At 43.1% G+C, this 17,830-nt stretch overlaps 1 protein-coding gene and 1 long non-coding RNA gene across 6 annotated transcripts in view; one reads left to right on the top strand and one right to left on the bottom strand.

Moving 5' to 3' along the window:
* ABLIM3 (actin binding LIM protein family member 3) overlaps positions 1 to 17,830 on the top strand; it is a 176,385-nt gene that overhangs the window by 61,792 nt on the left and 96,763 nt on the right. For all 5 annotated transcript variants that reach the window (XR_007476465.1, XR_007476462.1, XR_007476464.1 and 2 more), the window contains one exon: positions 14,080 to 14,217. Coding sequence is in view for 1 of the 5 variants with exons in the window: in XM_004280373.4 (XP_004280421.1) it covers positions 14,080 to 14,217 (138 nt within the window). In the remaining 4 variants the exon portion in view is untranslated. The remainder of the gene's footprint in view (positions 1 to 14,079; positions 14,218 to 17,830) is intronic.
* Positions 1 to 17,830, bottom strand: part of LOC125964012 (uncharacterized) — a 197,104-nt gene that overhangs the window by 165,573 nt on the left and 13,701 nt on the right. The gene's annotated exons all lie outside the window — the stretch shown is intronic.

The raw sequence follows: 17,830 nt of genomic DNA, 5'->3' as shown, positions 1-17,830 counted from the left end.
AGCCCCACCTGATCTCTCCTCATGTCTCATTGGCCAGGATGCCACATGCCTTTGCCTAAGTCAATACGTTGGCAAAGGAATGAGAATACTAGAATCAGTTGTCACCAATCAAGATTCCTTCTCTAAGTCCAGGAAAGGTCACAACCATTCCTGAAAGACATGGCTGCTCAGGGGAGGATAAACAAAAATGGGTTTCCCCCAAAAGAGAGAGGTTCTCTTAGCAGTTGAAGAGAGGAATAGCTATTGGGAAGGCGTCAATCATGTCTGCTATAATCATCCTCCTCTCTTGAAGCACTTTTCCCACCGTTTCCCCTGCTGGAGAGTGAGTCACGTGAGGGCAGGGACCAGGTCCACCTGGTCCATCGTGTCCTCAGCAAGATGCTGTGGGCCATGTTTAGCTACATGAGGTCCAGCATGAAGTGGTCCTGGAATGTCTGTTTAATTTAAATTGATAGCAGATTATGATTTAGATGGAAATTGAGGACATAAAGTAATTTGTTGCAATTGATGAAACCCCAACTCAAACTGACTCATTTTTTTTAAAGGAGCTGAGCTATATAGGTTTGTATAATTGGGAAGTTCAGAAGCACAGTGGCTTCAGGCCCATCTTGATCCACAGACTCAACTGATGCATTCAGGGACCTGTTCATTCTTTCTCCATCTGAATGATGCTTTCTCTCAACCGGAGGATAGGATGGGGCCAGGGGTCTTAGACTGACTCCTCCTGGCTTAGCAAGCCAGATGGCTTCTGCAAAAGCTCCTGTAGAAAAACTCCAGAGAGGATTAGGTCACGTGCCTGCCAATCACATGGAAAGAAGATTGGGGTTGCCTGGGTGGCCAGACCCGTGCTCCTTTCTAATCTGTGTTGGAATAGGTTCAGCCCACCTAAAACCCACAGATTGGGTTCCCCATGGGAAAGAGAGGTTATATTGCCAGAAGAAGCAGAGAGCAGATGCTGAAGAGGCAAAACAACAGATGTCCACTACATTTATGGATGAAAAAAAGCAGTTTGCAGGGCATGATACATGGGCCAAACCGTAATTGAGAACTACTTGCTGATACACACTGAACTATTTTCCCCTCCTACCCTGGACCGTACAAATTCAGTTTGAAACTTTGAATGAAGCTTTGTGTCCTAAAGATAAAAAAGCAGCTTTTGTTTGTTGATTTTTAGGGAGGATCTTTATTTTTATTAATTTTTTTATCTCAAAAGAAAGTGTATTCTTTGTCTTTCCTCCTATTATCTTTTGGGAGGGAGGAGGGAGGGAGGGAGGGAGAGGAGAGAGAGAGAGATGAAGAAAAAACAAGGAAGGAAGGTAGGAGGGAGCGAGGGAGGGAGGGAGATAACGAAAGAAGGAAAAAGAAAGGGTGGGAGGGAGGAAGGGAGGGAGGAGGGTGGAGAGGAAGGAGGGTGGAGAGGAAGGAAGGAAGGTTACTGTGTATCTTGACTTCTTTGACCCACATATCATATATCAACAACCTACTAAAAAATATAGAAATGACATCTTTTCACGGTGCTTTCTCCAAGTTTTTTCTTTCTCCCTCCTCCCCCAATCAGAAATAATTCATAAAAATCTTAGCATTTCATGTATCTCTCTGATTTTTGTATCTTTCTCATTCTTTAACAACTTGTACCTTAGACTGTAGCATTAGGGATATATTTTATTCATTTATTCATTTGGCAAGTACGAATTGAGTGCCTCCTAGTAGCAAGTGCTGGGTGTAGCATTAGAGATTAAATTTTTTTTTAAATCTCCCCGACTCCATCCCGGAATTTCCTGTGGAATAGGAGATTTGTTTACTTAGTCTTTACATTTCCACAGTATTTAGCTTCATTTGTTAATTGTTACAACTATCATTATTATTATTATAGCAAACTTTGACTTAGCATGTAAGAACATACCAGACAATGTGCTTGGAATTTTATGTATATTATTTCTCCTTTCAAAAATTCTGAAAGGTAAATACTATCATCCCCATTTTACAGATGGGGAAACTAAGGCCCAGTGATACAGCACCTTGCCCAATATCATACAACCTGGATTTGAACCCAGATCTGACAGGTTCCAGAGCCTCTTCTCTCTCCAGCTCACAGAAACTACTCCATAAATGCCCCATAGAGCAATGAAAATTTGCTTCTGTTTTTCTGTGAAAGTTAGGGTTTTGATACAGCACCTTGCAGGATGGACTCTGAGTTGTGAATCCTATAATGAGGATAAATCTGAAGGGGGCCCACTCTTCATCCTAAATCTTCTTGTGATCACTGGCAGACATCTTTGAGACTATGTCCATTTGTCCCCAACCCATATATCCACAATTTCAAATACATCTCTTTGAAGGGCCTTGGTTTCTTCATTGGCAAGACTATAAGACTTGTTGTAAATCAGGAATGTCTAATAGAACATTCTACAATAATGAAAACATTTTTTTTTTCTGTGTTATCCAAAAGAGTTCCCACTAGCCACACATAGCTATTGAGTACTTGAAATGTGGCAAGTGTGGCTGAGGAACTGAATTTTAACTTTTTAATATTTTAACGAATTTTAATTTGAATAGTTATATATAACTAATGGCTACCGTAGTGGACGATGCAAACCTAGAATAATCTTTATCATTCTTTTCACTTCTGATAATATACATATTATTGGGTTGCAAACAACATTTTTTAATGAAATGGCATAAAGTATTGAAATGGAAAGGAATAGAAAAAGGAAAGAAAATATCAGTACATATTACGTGTACTAAGAATAAGTTTTGTTTGAGAAACATATGTGTCACATATTTGTGTACTGGGTCATTTTGCAAAATTAATTGTTTCCAGTGGGTCATGGTTAAAAAAAAGTTTGGTAACCTCTGTTTGTCCCTGAGTAATGTCACCGCGACCTTGAGAGTAACATGCTTATATGGTGCTCCCTTGTCCAGCCTGGGGCTCTGCAAGACCTCATTTCAGAAATAATTCTGTTCTTCCAGATCCTACAGGCATGTGGTGGGCATGTGACTTCTCTCGATGGTAATTGGAAATGACTTTGTGGTCATCTATCTGTCTGGATGCAGAGATCCCAAACAGGTGGCCCACAGGCAGAATCCAGCTCCCACAGACAGGCCTCTTTGGGACCTTGATGTGTTTTTGCAAGACAATAATCCGCTGAGGCCGGGTAGCAACTTCCCCTTCCCGTGGCCCAGTTTCTCCAGTTTGGTCCCCTTGGGTGGATTTTTCACTGACTTTACCTGCCTGGCCCCTGAGGTATTTTGTGTTGCAACTCTGTTAATAGGTATAGACTATTGGATCTGAAAGGAAACTGAGAGATCACAGAATGCAACCCTTTCACTTTATAGTTGGGAAAACAGTGACCCAGAATTGGGGAGTTCCCTGCCTGAGACCTCACCAAAAGTTAATGGCAGAGTAAAGACTAGAAGGAAGTGGTTCCCTCTGACAGGCAAGAACCAGATATTAAGAGAAATCTTAGGAGGAGAGAAAGAGAGAGGGAGGGAGGGAGGAGGGAGGGAGGGAGGGAGGGAGGGAGGGAGGAGGGAGGGAGGGAGGGAGAGGAGAGAGAGAGAGATGAAGAAAAAACAAGGAAGGAAGGTAGGAGGGAGCGAGGGAGGGAAGGAGATAACGAAAGAAGGAAAAAGAAAGGGTGGGAGGGAGGAAGGGAGGGAGGAGGGTGGAGAGGAAGGAGATGGGGTATAGTGGAATGATAGTAAGCCATCCTCTCAGCCCTGGGGAAGAGAGGGCCTGACCAGCGGGTCAGATTTCTGCAAGGGGAGCCCCTCTGGTGGTATAATCATGCTGGAGGGGCTTCTAGTGAGTGGATGACTGCAGAGGCTGTGGGGGGAGCCTGTAGAACTTTGAGCAATGGGATAAGCACTTTAGACACCAAAATGGGGGCTGGGGGGAGGTGTCTGGTCTCCAGGAGACCCGCACCTTCTCAGAATTGAGGCTGCGTGGGCTGGCTTTGAGAATTCCCTGACTTGTGTCACCTACAGCTCATTTTGACCTGCCCTGCAAGCTGTCATTGATCTGAAACAAGGCATTTTCCTGCTAGTCCTGGTGGGGCCAGCATGTTGGGGACCCTGAGCGAGTTTCTCCTTTCTCTGAGCCTCAGGGCTGTATCTGTGAAGGTGGGAATGTGGATGAGATGGGACAGGAGGTGCCCTGGGGACTACCTTGGGGAGAGAGGGGTCACAAGTAGGTGGCACACCAGGCCCTACCCCAGGGCAGTCACAGCACCTCTGGAGCCCTAGGCCCCTAGGCGGGGATCACAACACCATGCCTTCAAGGCCTGGCAGCGCAGGAGAGAAGCTGGCCAGAGGTGAGGCAAAAGGAAGACTCAGGAACAACTGTGCTCTGGAAGAATTTAAGAACAAACACCAGGCCTCCCAAGTAAAGGTGTCTGGGAGCCACATCCAATGCCAGCAACCCTGGTGTGAGGGATTTCCCTGAGTGACCACCAGGCCATCATGTGTTTGCATTCCAAGCATGGTTTGCAATGGAATCAGTATAACCTAGAGGCCATCTCATCATTTCAATAAAGGGTTCATAGCTTTGAAAAAAAAAAGAGAGACCTCTAGACATACAGATGTTTTCTACATGCTCTCTGCTCTGATACTGAAAATCTGTAAGTTAAGGGGAACCCGGGTGACAGCTGCTATTCCTTGGATTTCCCCACAACATATCAGAGATTGATGGCCTGCCAGAGTCTCAGGAAGCAAACATTGTATAAGTATTAAAACCTCTGGCCCAGAGGCCAAGGGACTGAGTCACTCAAAGCACAAAGACAATTGCTGGCTTCCTGAAGTTCCTCTATTTCCAACACGGTTTCCAGGGCCCCAGACGAAACCCAAATAGTAGTTTTCAGATAAGGAAAAGGTGGAAAGGGTGCCACAAGGCCTCAGTGTGGGGCAGCACTGTTCTCCCTGTTAGGGATACCTGGCCAGGTCTCCTTTCCCTCAGGAGATGCTGAGCAAAGGATACCCTGCTGGAGATGCCCCGAGGAGAGGAGAGAAAACTGAGCCTCTCCTAGTCCTACCGATAACTGGTTAGGCATCTAACATGTACGTGTGCTGTGACTTCAGGCAGATTAGTTAACCTCTCTATGCCTCAGATTCCCCATACACAAAATACAAAATATATAAAATAGATCATATGGTGTCTGTCTCATGGAGTGGTTGTGAGAATTAAATGAGATGGTAGGTATGAAGCTCAGGGCCTGGCACATAGTAATTGCCTAATTCATGTTAGCTGTTAGCTATTTTTACAGCTCCCAGAGTCTCTGACTGGGGGCTTGGTAAAGGTATCGAGGGACAGAGTCAGCAGTGACAAGAGAATTGGTGTTAATTGACAGGAGCCGCTCCAAAGTGGGAAAAATGCCAAGGCTGGCAGACACCTTGGGATTTTTCCCCTTCTCCATCAAATCTTGTCTATTCCTCAGTCATTCTTACACAGCTCTGTATATTATATTCCTAAAACCCCATGACCAAGTGTAGCAAGATGATAGTTTTGAAATATTCACTGACATTTCCCCCTCCCAGCCCTCCTAAGCCTTCCCTCTCTTCAGGGAGCGAGGCCTCAGGGCCTGGATGGGCAGCAGAAGGCAGAGACAAAAGGGGTCTCTTCCTGGCTTTTGGATTTCAGACGTCTGTGCCCTTAGATCAGGAAGGATTTATCTCAAAGTTAAATGTTCTAGAGAAACCGTAAATTAGGGAGGGCAGAAAGGGCTCCTTTACTCACAGCTAACAAACTTCATTGCCTGGCTCACAGGTGGGGAGGAGAATCTCAAAGAAGTGAGAACACGGGTCTCATTGAGTCCTTAGAAAGAGACCCTGTGCACCTGCCCTCTGAGCCAAGGCGGGGACACAAGCCCCAGTGAACAGGACGGGGTGGGGGAGCAGAGGGGCAAACTCACCGAAACTTAGTTTCTGCTTGTCTTGAAATAGGAACCAAGTTGAGTTATAAGAAAGAAATGAGTTTGTTTTTGTCTTATCTTAAAGTGTTTGATTGAATTCAATTGGAAGTATACAGTTTTGAGTTTTTTACAATGAGATTAATATAGAAAAAAGTGAAAAGTTAATTCTATGACATTACACCCGGGTCGACTTTCTGAATTTGCAAAATGAGTAACGAGTATGCAGTTCTCATTTTATCAAGTGACTGCACTAACAAGTGAGAAATACATCAATCCCTTTGTGGACCTCAGCTCAGATTTCCTGGCCCATGATGCTCATCCTGGGGAAGGCCGTCTGGGTCTAGCTCAGGTCCTCTCTGCTGTAGCGGTAGCGTGGCAGCTGGCTGTTAAGCAAGAGCAGTCTGTCTGGCCAAGAGCGTGCAGTTCTGACACATGTCCTGACAACACGTTGCTGAGGAAGGCGGCACGAGCCATGTTGCCAGCTGCACGCCATGACCGTGGTACACGCTGTGGAGCCTGGCAGAGAGAGGCTATGGAGGAGTTTCTGTTGCAGCAAAGGTTTTACAACATCGTCTTGGGGTGACAGACTGTTTTACTGACCTGCTGACATGGGAAACTGTGGCCAGGCCGGGGCCATCTGTGAGGTTCCCAGAGAGCGCCTGCTTCTGCTCTGCTGCAGCTGCCAGCACCTGCAGAGCCTGCCTGTCTCAGGGCACCCAGATGCCCACCTGTCAGGCTGTCCCTGCCCATGCCAGGGAAGCCGCTCAAGGCTGATAGCCCCTGGCCCTGGGGCAGCAATCACAGTTTCCTCATCGTCTGCCAGAGCGGCTGATTTACTATTCCCAGTTTCCTGGTCTGTATGTTAGTACCCTCCATCATTATTCTTAAATCTCTGTAAAATTCATGTGTGTGTGTGTGTGTGTATTCAACTGGGCAATGGATGATTACTGTTGAGGGAAAAAAATTAGATACCCTTTTTGCCCACCCCCCAGAGCCTACTTCCTCCCCAGAGGTAGCCACTGTTGGCTCTTCTGCATGGCAAGCAGTAGGGCTTAGTGGTGAGAGCACAGGTTCTAGAGTCAGACTTCCTGGGTCCAGATCCTGCCTCTGCCATTTACTAACCGTGTAACCTTGGACAAATGACCTCAGTTTTCTGGGTCTCCATTTCCTCATCTGAATAATAAAAATGATAATAATAATAGCTCCTCCTGAATTATGAAAACTCAGTAAGATGACATATGTAAATTGCTGAGCACAGTTCCTAATGGAATAATAATATCTGTTATTATCTTCCCAGACTTTCCCTTATGCATTTACCCCTCTAGTTTCTTCATGCATGTCTTCCATTCCAAACTCCCTCCTATGCTTCTGCATCTTAGAACACTGACCCCCAGCCCACCTGTTGTAATGTTAAACCTCAGCTCTAAGAGTCTGGTTCCAGGTATTCACATGAGGAGCATAGATGTAATGACACAATGAGATGACACATGTGTGACCCTTCGGGGTTACCAGAAGCAGCTCTCACTGTCTTCCTATCAGAGTTTTCAGAAAACAAATTACTCACTTATTCAAAGTATGCACAGACAACAAGCACGCTAACACATCCCCCTGGAAACAGCAGATGTGCCCAAAATACACCACCCCAGGAAAACATAGATCATAGCCTCTCATTCCCACAACAGGAAACACCCAATTCACACATTCCTCTGCAGGATATATCAAAAGCATGTCAGCCACCCACCGCTGCAGCTCAAACCTATAAACAGAGAGAGTTTGGAGATGGGGGAGAAAAAAGGAGGTTGCTTTTGGTGGAATGGGCTGCAGCCAAGGGCATTTTTCTTGACAGCAGGGAGGGAAAACCAGAAAACCTTTGCCCAGGCTGGACTGGTCCAAAAACGGATTTGACAATGTTCAAGCAAAGCTCAGTGGCAAGCTGGTAGGGGTAGTAATTTAGAAAGAACTCTTGCATTGAGTAGGAGGTAGGGGTACATGGCTTTGAAGATTCTTTAATATTAACTATTGCTTATACTTATGGAGCCCAAGTGACATGCCAAGCAGTGTACTAAACACTTTTATATTGCTTAGCTAATTTAATACTCACAAATGACCGGAGTTATTCCCACTCTAGAGATGAGCAAACTAAGACTGGTCTCACATAACTTGACCAAGTGGCAGGGCTGCGACACAAACGCAGCCCCCCTGACTCCAGCATCTACACCCTTGACCTCTGTGCCGTGAGCTTCTTCGCACCGCTTCCTACACAGAGATCCCACATCTCGGTGGTCTTACACAGGAAACAGGATCAGTGCCGTGTGTTCTGATTCAACTCCAAAATCAAATTGAAGGGCCTGTTTCTGAACTACCAGATAACTCTTATAGCCAGACCCCACCCTAACCTTTCAGACGGATAGCTTTCTACCTGTGAAATGCCTGGATCCTCACTTGCGTCTCCTCCTGGGTCTTTAGTGAATACCTGTGAACACACTAAGGGTACTCTGGGAGCTGGTGGCATGTGACAGCTGCTGTACCCGGTTGTTTTCCTGGGCCCCAGGCTGTTGCGAGCTCATTGCTGAACCGGTTGATGCTCTGCTTGACGTTTCACTGTTCAGAGAGAAGCTCCACTGTTTTTATTACACTTCCAGCCAATTATTCACAGTCGTTATACTGTCTCCACATCAGTTTTGTCACTCTTTTAATTATACCCCACCCTTGCATAGGTGCTTCTACCTTTTAAAGACTATTTTATAAAGACGACTCAATTAGAATGTGGGAACACTTTTATCTACAAGGTTAAGTGACCCTCAGAAGAGGAAAAAACATGGTGCAGGCACTACATCAGTAAAGAGAACATAACTTAGGTCGCATTGTTTTTGAGAGAGGAATCATGCCATTATCTGCTTTTAAGAGAGACTAATAAATCTGATAAGATACAGCACAGTCTAGTTTAAAAGCAGGAGAAAGTTAATGGAGAAAAGAAAGGATGGAGGGAAAGAAAGATGTACAGCAAAGGACACACAGAGACAGAACCAGTTTTCAGTTGGAGGAAGTTTTATAAATCATTTTGTCCAATCTCCTTGGTGACTAAGGATGGAATTGAGGCCAGAGAAGTTACAGGATTTGCCCAATCCTGTATAAAACTAGGTGACTGCAGAGAGGATACCCCCAGCACTACCCATCAGAGAGAGAAACACAAGATGAGGAACGACAGAGGGAGAGAGGAACGGCCAGGTAGAGGAACTGGGTGCTGAATTTGTTTCCTGCTATTGTTCCACTCTCGTGCTCCTTTTAACTTCAGAGGGGCCAGTAACCCCTCCCTTTCCAATATGTTGTTTTGTTCCAGCAGTTTTACATTATCTTGGTAACATTTGGGGAAGAGCTTTACTTGCAAATTTAGTTGTGGAATTAAGATGTATTTTCTCATCTTTAGAACACTAAAGATTTGGTAAGCATGTAGAAGAATACTTAATGTTTCAGACCCTTAATTTTTTATTATTATTATTATTATTTTTTGGCCTTACGCGGGCCTCTCACTGCTGCGGCCTCTCCCGCCGCGGAGCACAGGCTCCGGACGCGCAGGCTCAGCGGCCATGGCTCACGGGCCCAGCCGCTCCACGGCACGTGGGATCTTCCCGGACCGGGGCACGAACCCGCGTCCCCTGCATTGGCAGGCGGACTCTCAACCACTGCGCCACCAGGGAAGCCCCAGACCCTTAATTTTTAATCTCATAGTCATTGACCAGCTGATTTTCTTTCTTAAAAAATTGTACTGGGGACTTCCCTGGTGGCACAGTGGTTAAGAATCCGCCTGCCAATGCAGGGGACATGGGTTCAAGCCCTGGTCCAGGAAGATACCACATGCCGCGGAGCAACTAAGCCCGTGCGCCACAACTACTGAGCCTGCGCTCTAGAGCTCACGAGCCGCAACTACGGAGCCCACATGCCACAACTACTGAAGCCTGCGTGCCTAGAGCCCATGCTCCACAGCAAGAGAAGCCACTGCAATGAGAAGCCCGCACACTGCAACGAAGAGTAGCCCCCACTCTCAACAACTAGAGAAAGCCCGTGTGCAGCAGGGAAGACCCAGTGCAGCCAAAATTTAAATAAGTGAATAAATAAATTTATTTTTAAAAAGTATACTGATAACCATTGTCAACTGATTATCTTGCTTTTATTCTTGGAAAGATTAAGATTGTTCAGTCTTACAGTACCTGAAAAATTGTCCTTTTAAAAAACAATCAGTATTTATTTCACTGCGCAGAACCTTTTGTCTCCAGATCAAATTCAGGATGGGTGAATGTGTGTGTAACTGGTTCTTATAGCAAATTATTTTTAAATACAATTTTTAAACTCTTCAGGGATAAAAAGAAATAACTTAAGTCTGAGGTGGTATTCCCAAATTAATTCATACGTGTTATTTTTGTATAAATAGGATTTAACCAAGTTTAATTTCTTCATTCTTAATGCAAGTTCCATTTGTGAAACTATAAGGCTATCGTGTCCACTATGGCAACAACTAGTCACATGTGGCTATTGCAATGTAAATTTATGTTAATTAAAATTAAATTAAAATTTCAGTAGCTCAGTCACACTAGCCACATTTCAAGTGCCCAATAGCCACATTTCACATGCCCAATAGCCACATATGGCTAGTGATTATTATATTGGACAGCGTAGATATAGAACATTTCCATATCTCAGAAAATTCTATTGGACATCACCGCTTAAGGACTAGTAACTGGGAATGACTCTCCTGGGTACACTTTTTGGCCAACTAACATGAAACAGAAGCCAGAGGTTCCTTGCGTGCGTTTTAGAAATATAGCACATGACCCATATGTCTAAACTTGGTAACTTCATGGATTATTTCACAAGTGAGAAGAGCTAATGTCCTTTGAGGCTTTGAAGAACTAATGTCCTGCTTTCAAATGTTGCTCTCAAGGATAGGCAGTTCCTAACACAAAGCAGTCTAAAACTTCATGTATAAGTCAATTTGGAATTCAAAAGACATTTGCCCATAGATAAATATTGTAAATCACATGACTGAATTTTAGTACTTTGAGATAAAAATTAATGGAAATAATAACCAGCAGAAAATCAACAGTAAAATTTTAGAGTTTCAGAGGGTGTTATAGATTGGAGGGAAGAGATATCACAGCACCACCCCCCTCATACACACACACAATAAAGTTAGATTAAGTTGCTGACTTAACTGAGAATACAAAATCTTACTGAAAATGAGGTGGCTTCCAGGGCAAGAGCAGATGTGGCATATCTCAGTGGAGCTTCCCATGATCCCCAGAGTTCCTATTGGCACTATCTGGATAAGGAAAGGTCTTCACATGTCTGTAAGCTGAAATCATGCTACACCGTTGACCTTTTATAGTCACAGCTTACATCAGCAATCTCGAAGAACTCACACCAACGATGCATGCATTTCTGTTTATCGGACTATTTATAAATGTCAGACATTTGTGGACTCTGGTCACAGTCAGCATCACCATAACAGCACCCTCATCCTGAAGGGAGCAGTAGAGTTAGGGCTGGGAGCCCATGGGTACTCTGCCCCAGAAAGTCTGTTTTCCCAATCCATCCCCTCACTCTGATTTTATGGCTTTTTATTTGAATGGTTCAAAGATTGAGTTTTGACTGAAAACCATGATCACTAATCCATCTCCCCAGAAAATCAAATTAGAAAAATTTAATTGATCTTGCTGGTTCTTGAACAATAAGGTGGGATCAATTAGAAGAGGTAGATAAAAGTTTGCGTAGTGATTCAGGAGGGACTTTGGATACTTTCAAGAGCTCTCATTATTGATGGTGATGATTATACTATTCCTATTTTATTTTCAGACTCACAGCTTTGTTTCCCTTAGCAGTAGTAGATCATTACACTGCTCATATAAATAGAATCTATATTTTTCTCCAAAATTGGGGGGAGCGGGGGAGACGGGAGAGTGAAATATATTCCAGGGGACATTAAGCAGGAATCAGAAAAAGAAGCAAAGGAGACAGGACTAAGGAGAATGTTTGTGGATATTCTGGGGGTGGAGAAAGATTGCTCTGAGCTCTGGGGAGGATGTGATGGTCATGATACCGGTGGAGCACTGGATACATTTGTGGAGCACTTCATGCATGTTTTGAAATGCTTTACATGTATTAACCCATTTACTGAGTTAATTAATATTTTAGTTAACTAGCTAACTCATTTAACTTTTGTCTTAAATTTAAGACAGAAAAAAAAAAACTTAAGGGACATGAACTCCTTGAGAGAAAGACTGTAAGAAAGGTATTATTCTCCCACCTCAGATAGCAAAGTTTTCAGCAATAGTAGTTTCAGGGCTAAGCAACCAGCTCTTTGCCCTACCGTGCACTTATGATTCAAGATGTGGGAGGTAATCGAAAGTCCTGCTTTCCTGTTCCTTGACTTTAAAAGGAGGAGGGTGGATGAGATCAGTTATGGAGATCATCTTTGAGAATCTGAAAAAAGCTGTAGGATAATGTATATAACACCAAATTTTATATTTCATTAGAGAGAAATATTAGATATCAGGTGTATCAGTCAGGTATGCTACAGTAACAAAAAAATCTTAGAAGATATGCCATCAAATATTCCTCCTGGCTCATGATAGATGTTCATCCTGGGTTAGCTTAGAGCTCTGCTCTAGGATTTCTCAGCCAGGGATCCAAGCTGAGGCATCCTGCACACCATCTGGGGGTACCACTGGCTGCTGGGCTATGGGAAGGCAATATGGCAGATACCATACTGGCTCCTAGGGCTTCCAGTTGGAAGTGACACACAATTTCCATCCACATTTCGTTGCCAAGCAAGACACCATGTGCCAAGAATAAAAGATTGAAATTTCGGTGAACAGACACAACAGCTACCACACTAGGTCAAGAACCCTTGAACTAGGTGACCTCTAGGTTCCTTGGCAGTTCAAGGTTTCTGTGAGTCCAGGTTAACTTATGTTATGCTTATTCAGAGTTTAGCCAGTAAGTCTACATGTCTAAATGCTAGACACCATATTCCCCTCCAATCAAGTGGTCATCCTTATGGTTAGGACAAAAGTGAGCCTTATCCTAATAGGGTATGAGCAGAAGTTTGTGGACTGTTGCTACAGCCTTGAGTAAAAATTGAGGAATTGAGTGGTTCTCTCCCTGGGGCCCCTAGGGACTTCCTCCAAGAGAGAAGATTGGGTTCCTCACTGGCAAAGTTATCTCAGCAGTTTATATATAATGCGGTTGGACCAGACAGCTATTAATATCCCTTCCAACCCTGAAATTTTATGTTCTAGACAGGTGCCTACTATTATTAAATGCTAGATGACCAGATTATAGAATGGTCAAGCAAAGTATATTTCAGGGAAAGGAAATCTAGAAAAGTAGCCATGAGAAAAATCTAAGCAAGAGATCAGTAGCCTCAAAAGGCAAGTATAGGTCTGCAGCATCATCAAATGCTGACCATAGCACTGCAGTCCCAGTGACTTCAGCCCCTTCATAGTCTCCACCAGCTCTCTCTTCTTAACTATACACATGTGACATTTTCTCAATGTTATGGAAAGTGCTGTTCAAAGGCAGTTGTAAGGTGAGTCGCCTCATCAACTTCCTTCCAACTACAGTGCCTCCCTTCATGCCTTTATAGAAAGTCAACTACCATTGTCCATCCTCATTTTATAGATGTATAAACTGAGGTGCCGAGAGGGACTGTATCTTGCTCAACAAAAAGGCCATTTGGAGGCAGAGTCAGCCACCCATTTCCTTGAGAGCCAGGAGTCAATGGCAAGACCTAAATTCCCTTTGTTTGGGGCCTGGTATTGATCCAGAGATCTCCCAAGAAATAGTATTTCTGGATCATTTACCTTGAAATACTCAACTTCCTCTTTTATTTTTCTTCATTTGTGAATTTGGCCTCTGTTATTGCAAGAAAAGGTTATGCTCACTCATAAGTCTCTACCTACTTAAGGAGATTCATGGACTCATATCTTAATGCCACTCACCTTCTAAAGATGTCTTAGCTTGGCATACTCAGCCTGATGATGTATTGAAGGTATTTTGCTAATCATTGTCACCCTTTCTGCTTTTTCTGCCAGTTAAGATTATAATCATTTCTTATGGCAGACTTTTTAAAGAGTAAGGACCTTCTGGATGGTGATCTCTTTGTTTCTCTTTACAGTTCCTTATCAGCAGAATCCTTACAATCCCCGGGGCAGCTCCAGTGTCATCCAGTGCTATCGATGTGGAGACACCTGCAAAGGGGAGGTGGTTCGCGTCCACAATAACCATTTCCACATCAGATGCTTCACCTGTCAAGGTAGGAGGCCCAATCTCCCAACACCCTTCTCAGATTCCTCGCCATGCTCTCACCCCAGGACATGCCATGGGGCAGGCAGAACAGACACAGGCAATTGAGATACCTGCAAAGCCCTAAAATGACCTTCCTTGAGCCAGTAATGAGAATTCTCCCTTCAGCGGCATGGCGTGAAGAGGGAGGGTAGAGTGAGAGAAGCCGTGGGATATGGGGGGGGGGGTGGGGGAGAAAGGGAGCCTGGTGACCCCAGAGTGGAAGCACTGAACCAGAAGGAAAAAGGCAATCCTGCAAGCTTATCTTACACATCTGAGAAGACTACTGGCTTGTGCCTATAAATCAGTTTGAGAGCCAATGAAAGAGCAAGCTGTCCCGGTAAAATTTGGCGTGGCTCTGACGTGAGTGTGACAATCCTCAGAGGTTAGGTTTCACAAGGGAGAAGGTACGTCTTGACTTCGGTAAGGTTTGCCATTTGGGAGCAGATGGACGCTGCGTTACCTCTAATTGTGACAGCTTACCCATGGCTAATTTATAAAACCTTAGCTCAACCCAGCTAAGCATTCCCAAAGGAAGAAGGCTCACTAGCAGCAGGAAGAGGGACTCGGCTGAAGGAGCCCAGAGAGCCCTCTGGCCCAAACAGGACAGCACTCCCTCCCCAGTGTCCCTGTCTAATGCCACTCCAGCCTCCACTTCCTGAACTTTGCTTCCAGGCTTCCAGTTCCACAGAGAATCCATTCTGATGTTGGATTGCTCTGTGAGTTTAGAAAATGTTTGACCTCAAACCTTTAACTTCCACTTGGTTTTAGATTTGTCCTCATGGGGTTTGATGAGCTCTTTGTGGTTGCTTTTCCCAGTGGCTGCCCTTCACATACTTGTAGCCAGGTCTGCCCCACATACACAGTTATATTGCAGGTCCTTAAACTGGGCCTCATCTGAAATGATTCCAACTTGTATAATCATCCTGAAGTCTTCTTCCTTGATCCGTTCTGGTTTGTCACTATCATCCCTAAAGCCTACTGCCCAAAACAGACCATACTTCTCAAGGTCTGCCAATACAGCAAGGACTACATTTCTTTAATGTGACTGATGTTGAATGGACTTCCCGAGAAGCCACTTCACACCACTGATGTATATTGAATTTAAGGTCAGCTGAAACCCCCAGATCTGTTCATTTTAGTATCTGCTACTGAACTTCAGCTTCATGTATCTGAGATTGACTTCCTCTGCCATCATTAAAGTTGCAAATTTCCTTCCCCAGGATCTAACTGGACTCTTCACTGAGCAAATAAATCTCATATTCATATTCCCTAATTTATTTATAGAAGCTTATATGGGGTATATTTTAATTGTGTGGCTTTTATTTCATTTTATTTTTTTAATTTTTATTTTATATTGGACAATAGTTGATTTACAATGTTGTGTTACAGCAAAGGTGGATAGCAAAGGGATTCAGTTCTACATATACATATATCTATTCTTTTTCAAATTCTTTTCCCATTTAGGTTATTACAGAATATATTTTTAATACATCTTTATTGGAGTATAATTGCTTCATAGTACTGTGTTAGTTTCTGTTGTACAACAGAGTGAATCAGCCATATGCATACATATATCTCCATATCCCCGCCCTCTTGAGCCTCCCTCCCACCCTCCCTATCCCACCCATCTAGGTGGTCACAAAGCACCGAGCTGATCTCCCTGTGCTATGCGGCTGCTCCCCAGTAGCTATCTATTTTACATTTGGTAGTGTATATATGTCCATGCCTCTCTCTCACTTCGTCACAGCTTACCCTTCCCCCTCCCTGTGTCCTCAAGTCCATTCCCTACATCTTTATTCCTGTCCTGCCCCTAGGTTCTTCAGAACCATTTTGTTTTTTTTTTAGATTCCATATATATGTGTTACCATACAGTATTTGTTTTTCTCTTTCTGACTTACTTCACTATGTATGACAGACCCTAGGTCCATCCACCTCACTACAAATAACTCAATTTTGTTTCTTTTTATGGCTGAATAATATTCTATTGTATATATGTGCCACATCTTCTTTATCCATTCATCTGTCGATGGACATTGAGGTTGCTTCCATGTCTTGGCTATTGTAAATAGTGCTGCAATGAACATTGTGGTACATGTCTCTTTTTGAATTATGTTTTTCTTAGGGTGTATGCCCAGTAGTGGGATTGCTGAGTCATGTGGTATTTCCATTTTTAGTTTTTTAAGGAATCTCCATACTGTTCTCCATAGTGGCTGTATAAATTTACATTCCCACCAACAGTGCAAGAGGGTTCCCTTTTCTCCACACCCTTTCAAGCATTTATTGTTTCTAGATTTTTTGATAATTCTGACTGGTGTCAGGTGATACCTCGTAGCTTTGATTTGCATTTCTCTAATAATTAGTGATGTTGAGCATCTTTTCATGTGCCTCTTGGCCATCTGTATGTCTTCTTTGGAGAAATGTCTATTTAGGTCTTCTGCTCATTTTTGGATTGCATTTTTTGTTTTTTTGATACTGAGTTCCATGAGCTGTTTGTATATTTTGGAGATTAATCCTTTGTCAGTTTCATGTGCAAATATTTTCTCCCATTCTGAGGGTTGTCTTTTGGTCTTGTTTATGGTTTCCTTTGCTGTGCAAAAGTTTTTAAGTTTAATTAGGTCCAATTTGTTTATTTTTGTTTTTTATTTTCATTATTCTAGGAGGTGGGTCAAAAAAGATCTTGCTGTGGCTTATGTCAAAGAATGTTTTTCTTATGTTTTCCTCTAAGAGTTTTATAGTATCTGGTCTTACATTTAGGTCTTTAATCCATTTGGAGTTTATTTTTGTTTATGGTGTTATATAGTGTTCTAATTTCATTCTTCTACATGTAGCTGTCCAGTTTTCCCAGCACCACTTATTGAAGAGTCTGTCTCTTCTCTGTTGTATGTTCTTGCCTCCTTTTTTGTAAACTGGGTGACTATATTGCGTGGGTTTATCTCTGGGCTTTCTATCCTGTTCCATTGATCTATATTTCTATTTTTGTGCCAGTACCATACTGTCTTGATTACTATAGCTTTGTGGTATAGTTTGAAGTCGGGGAGCCTGATTCCTCCAGATCCGTTTTTCTTTCTCAAGATTGCTTCAGCTATTCGGGGTCTTTTGTGTGTCCATACGAATTGTAACATTTCTTGTTCTAATTCTGTGAAGAATGCCATTGGTAGTTTGATAGGGACTGCACTGAATCTGTAGATTGCTTTGGGCAGTATAGTCATTTTTCACAGTGTTGATTCTTCCAATCCAAGAACATGGCATATTTCTGCATCTGTTTATGTCATCTTTGATTTCTTTTGTCAGTGTTTTATAGTTTTCTGAGTACAAATCTTTGGCCTCCTTAATTTATTTAGAAATAAATTCCTACTTATTTTATTCCTTTTGTTGCAATGGTAAGTGGGGTTGTTTCCTTAATTTCTCTTTCTGATTTTTCGTTGTTAGTGTATAGGAATGCCAGAGATTTCTGTGCATTAATTTTGTGTCCTGCAACCTTACCAAGTTCACTGATTAGTTCTAGTTGTTTTCTGGTGGCATCTTTAGGATTTTCTATGTATAGTATCTGCAAACAGTGACAGTTTCACTTCTTCCTTTCC

This window comes from Orcinus orca, chromosome 3, assembly GCF_937001465.1.
Source record: "Orcinus orca chromosome 3, mOrcOrc1.1, whole genome shotgun sequence".
NCBI lineage: Eukaryota > Metazoa > Chordata > Mammalia > Artiodactyla > Delphinidae > Orcinus > Orcinus orca.
Note: the sequence above shows the minus strand (reverse complement) of the source record. Positions and strands in the feature narration are given on the sequence as shown.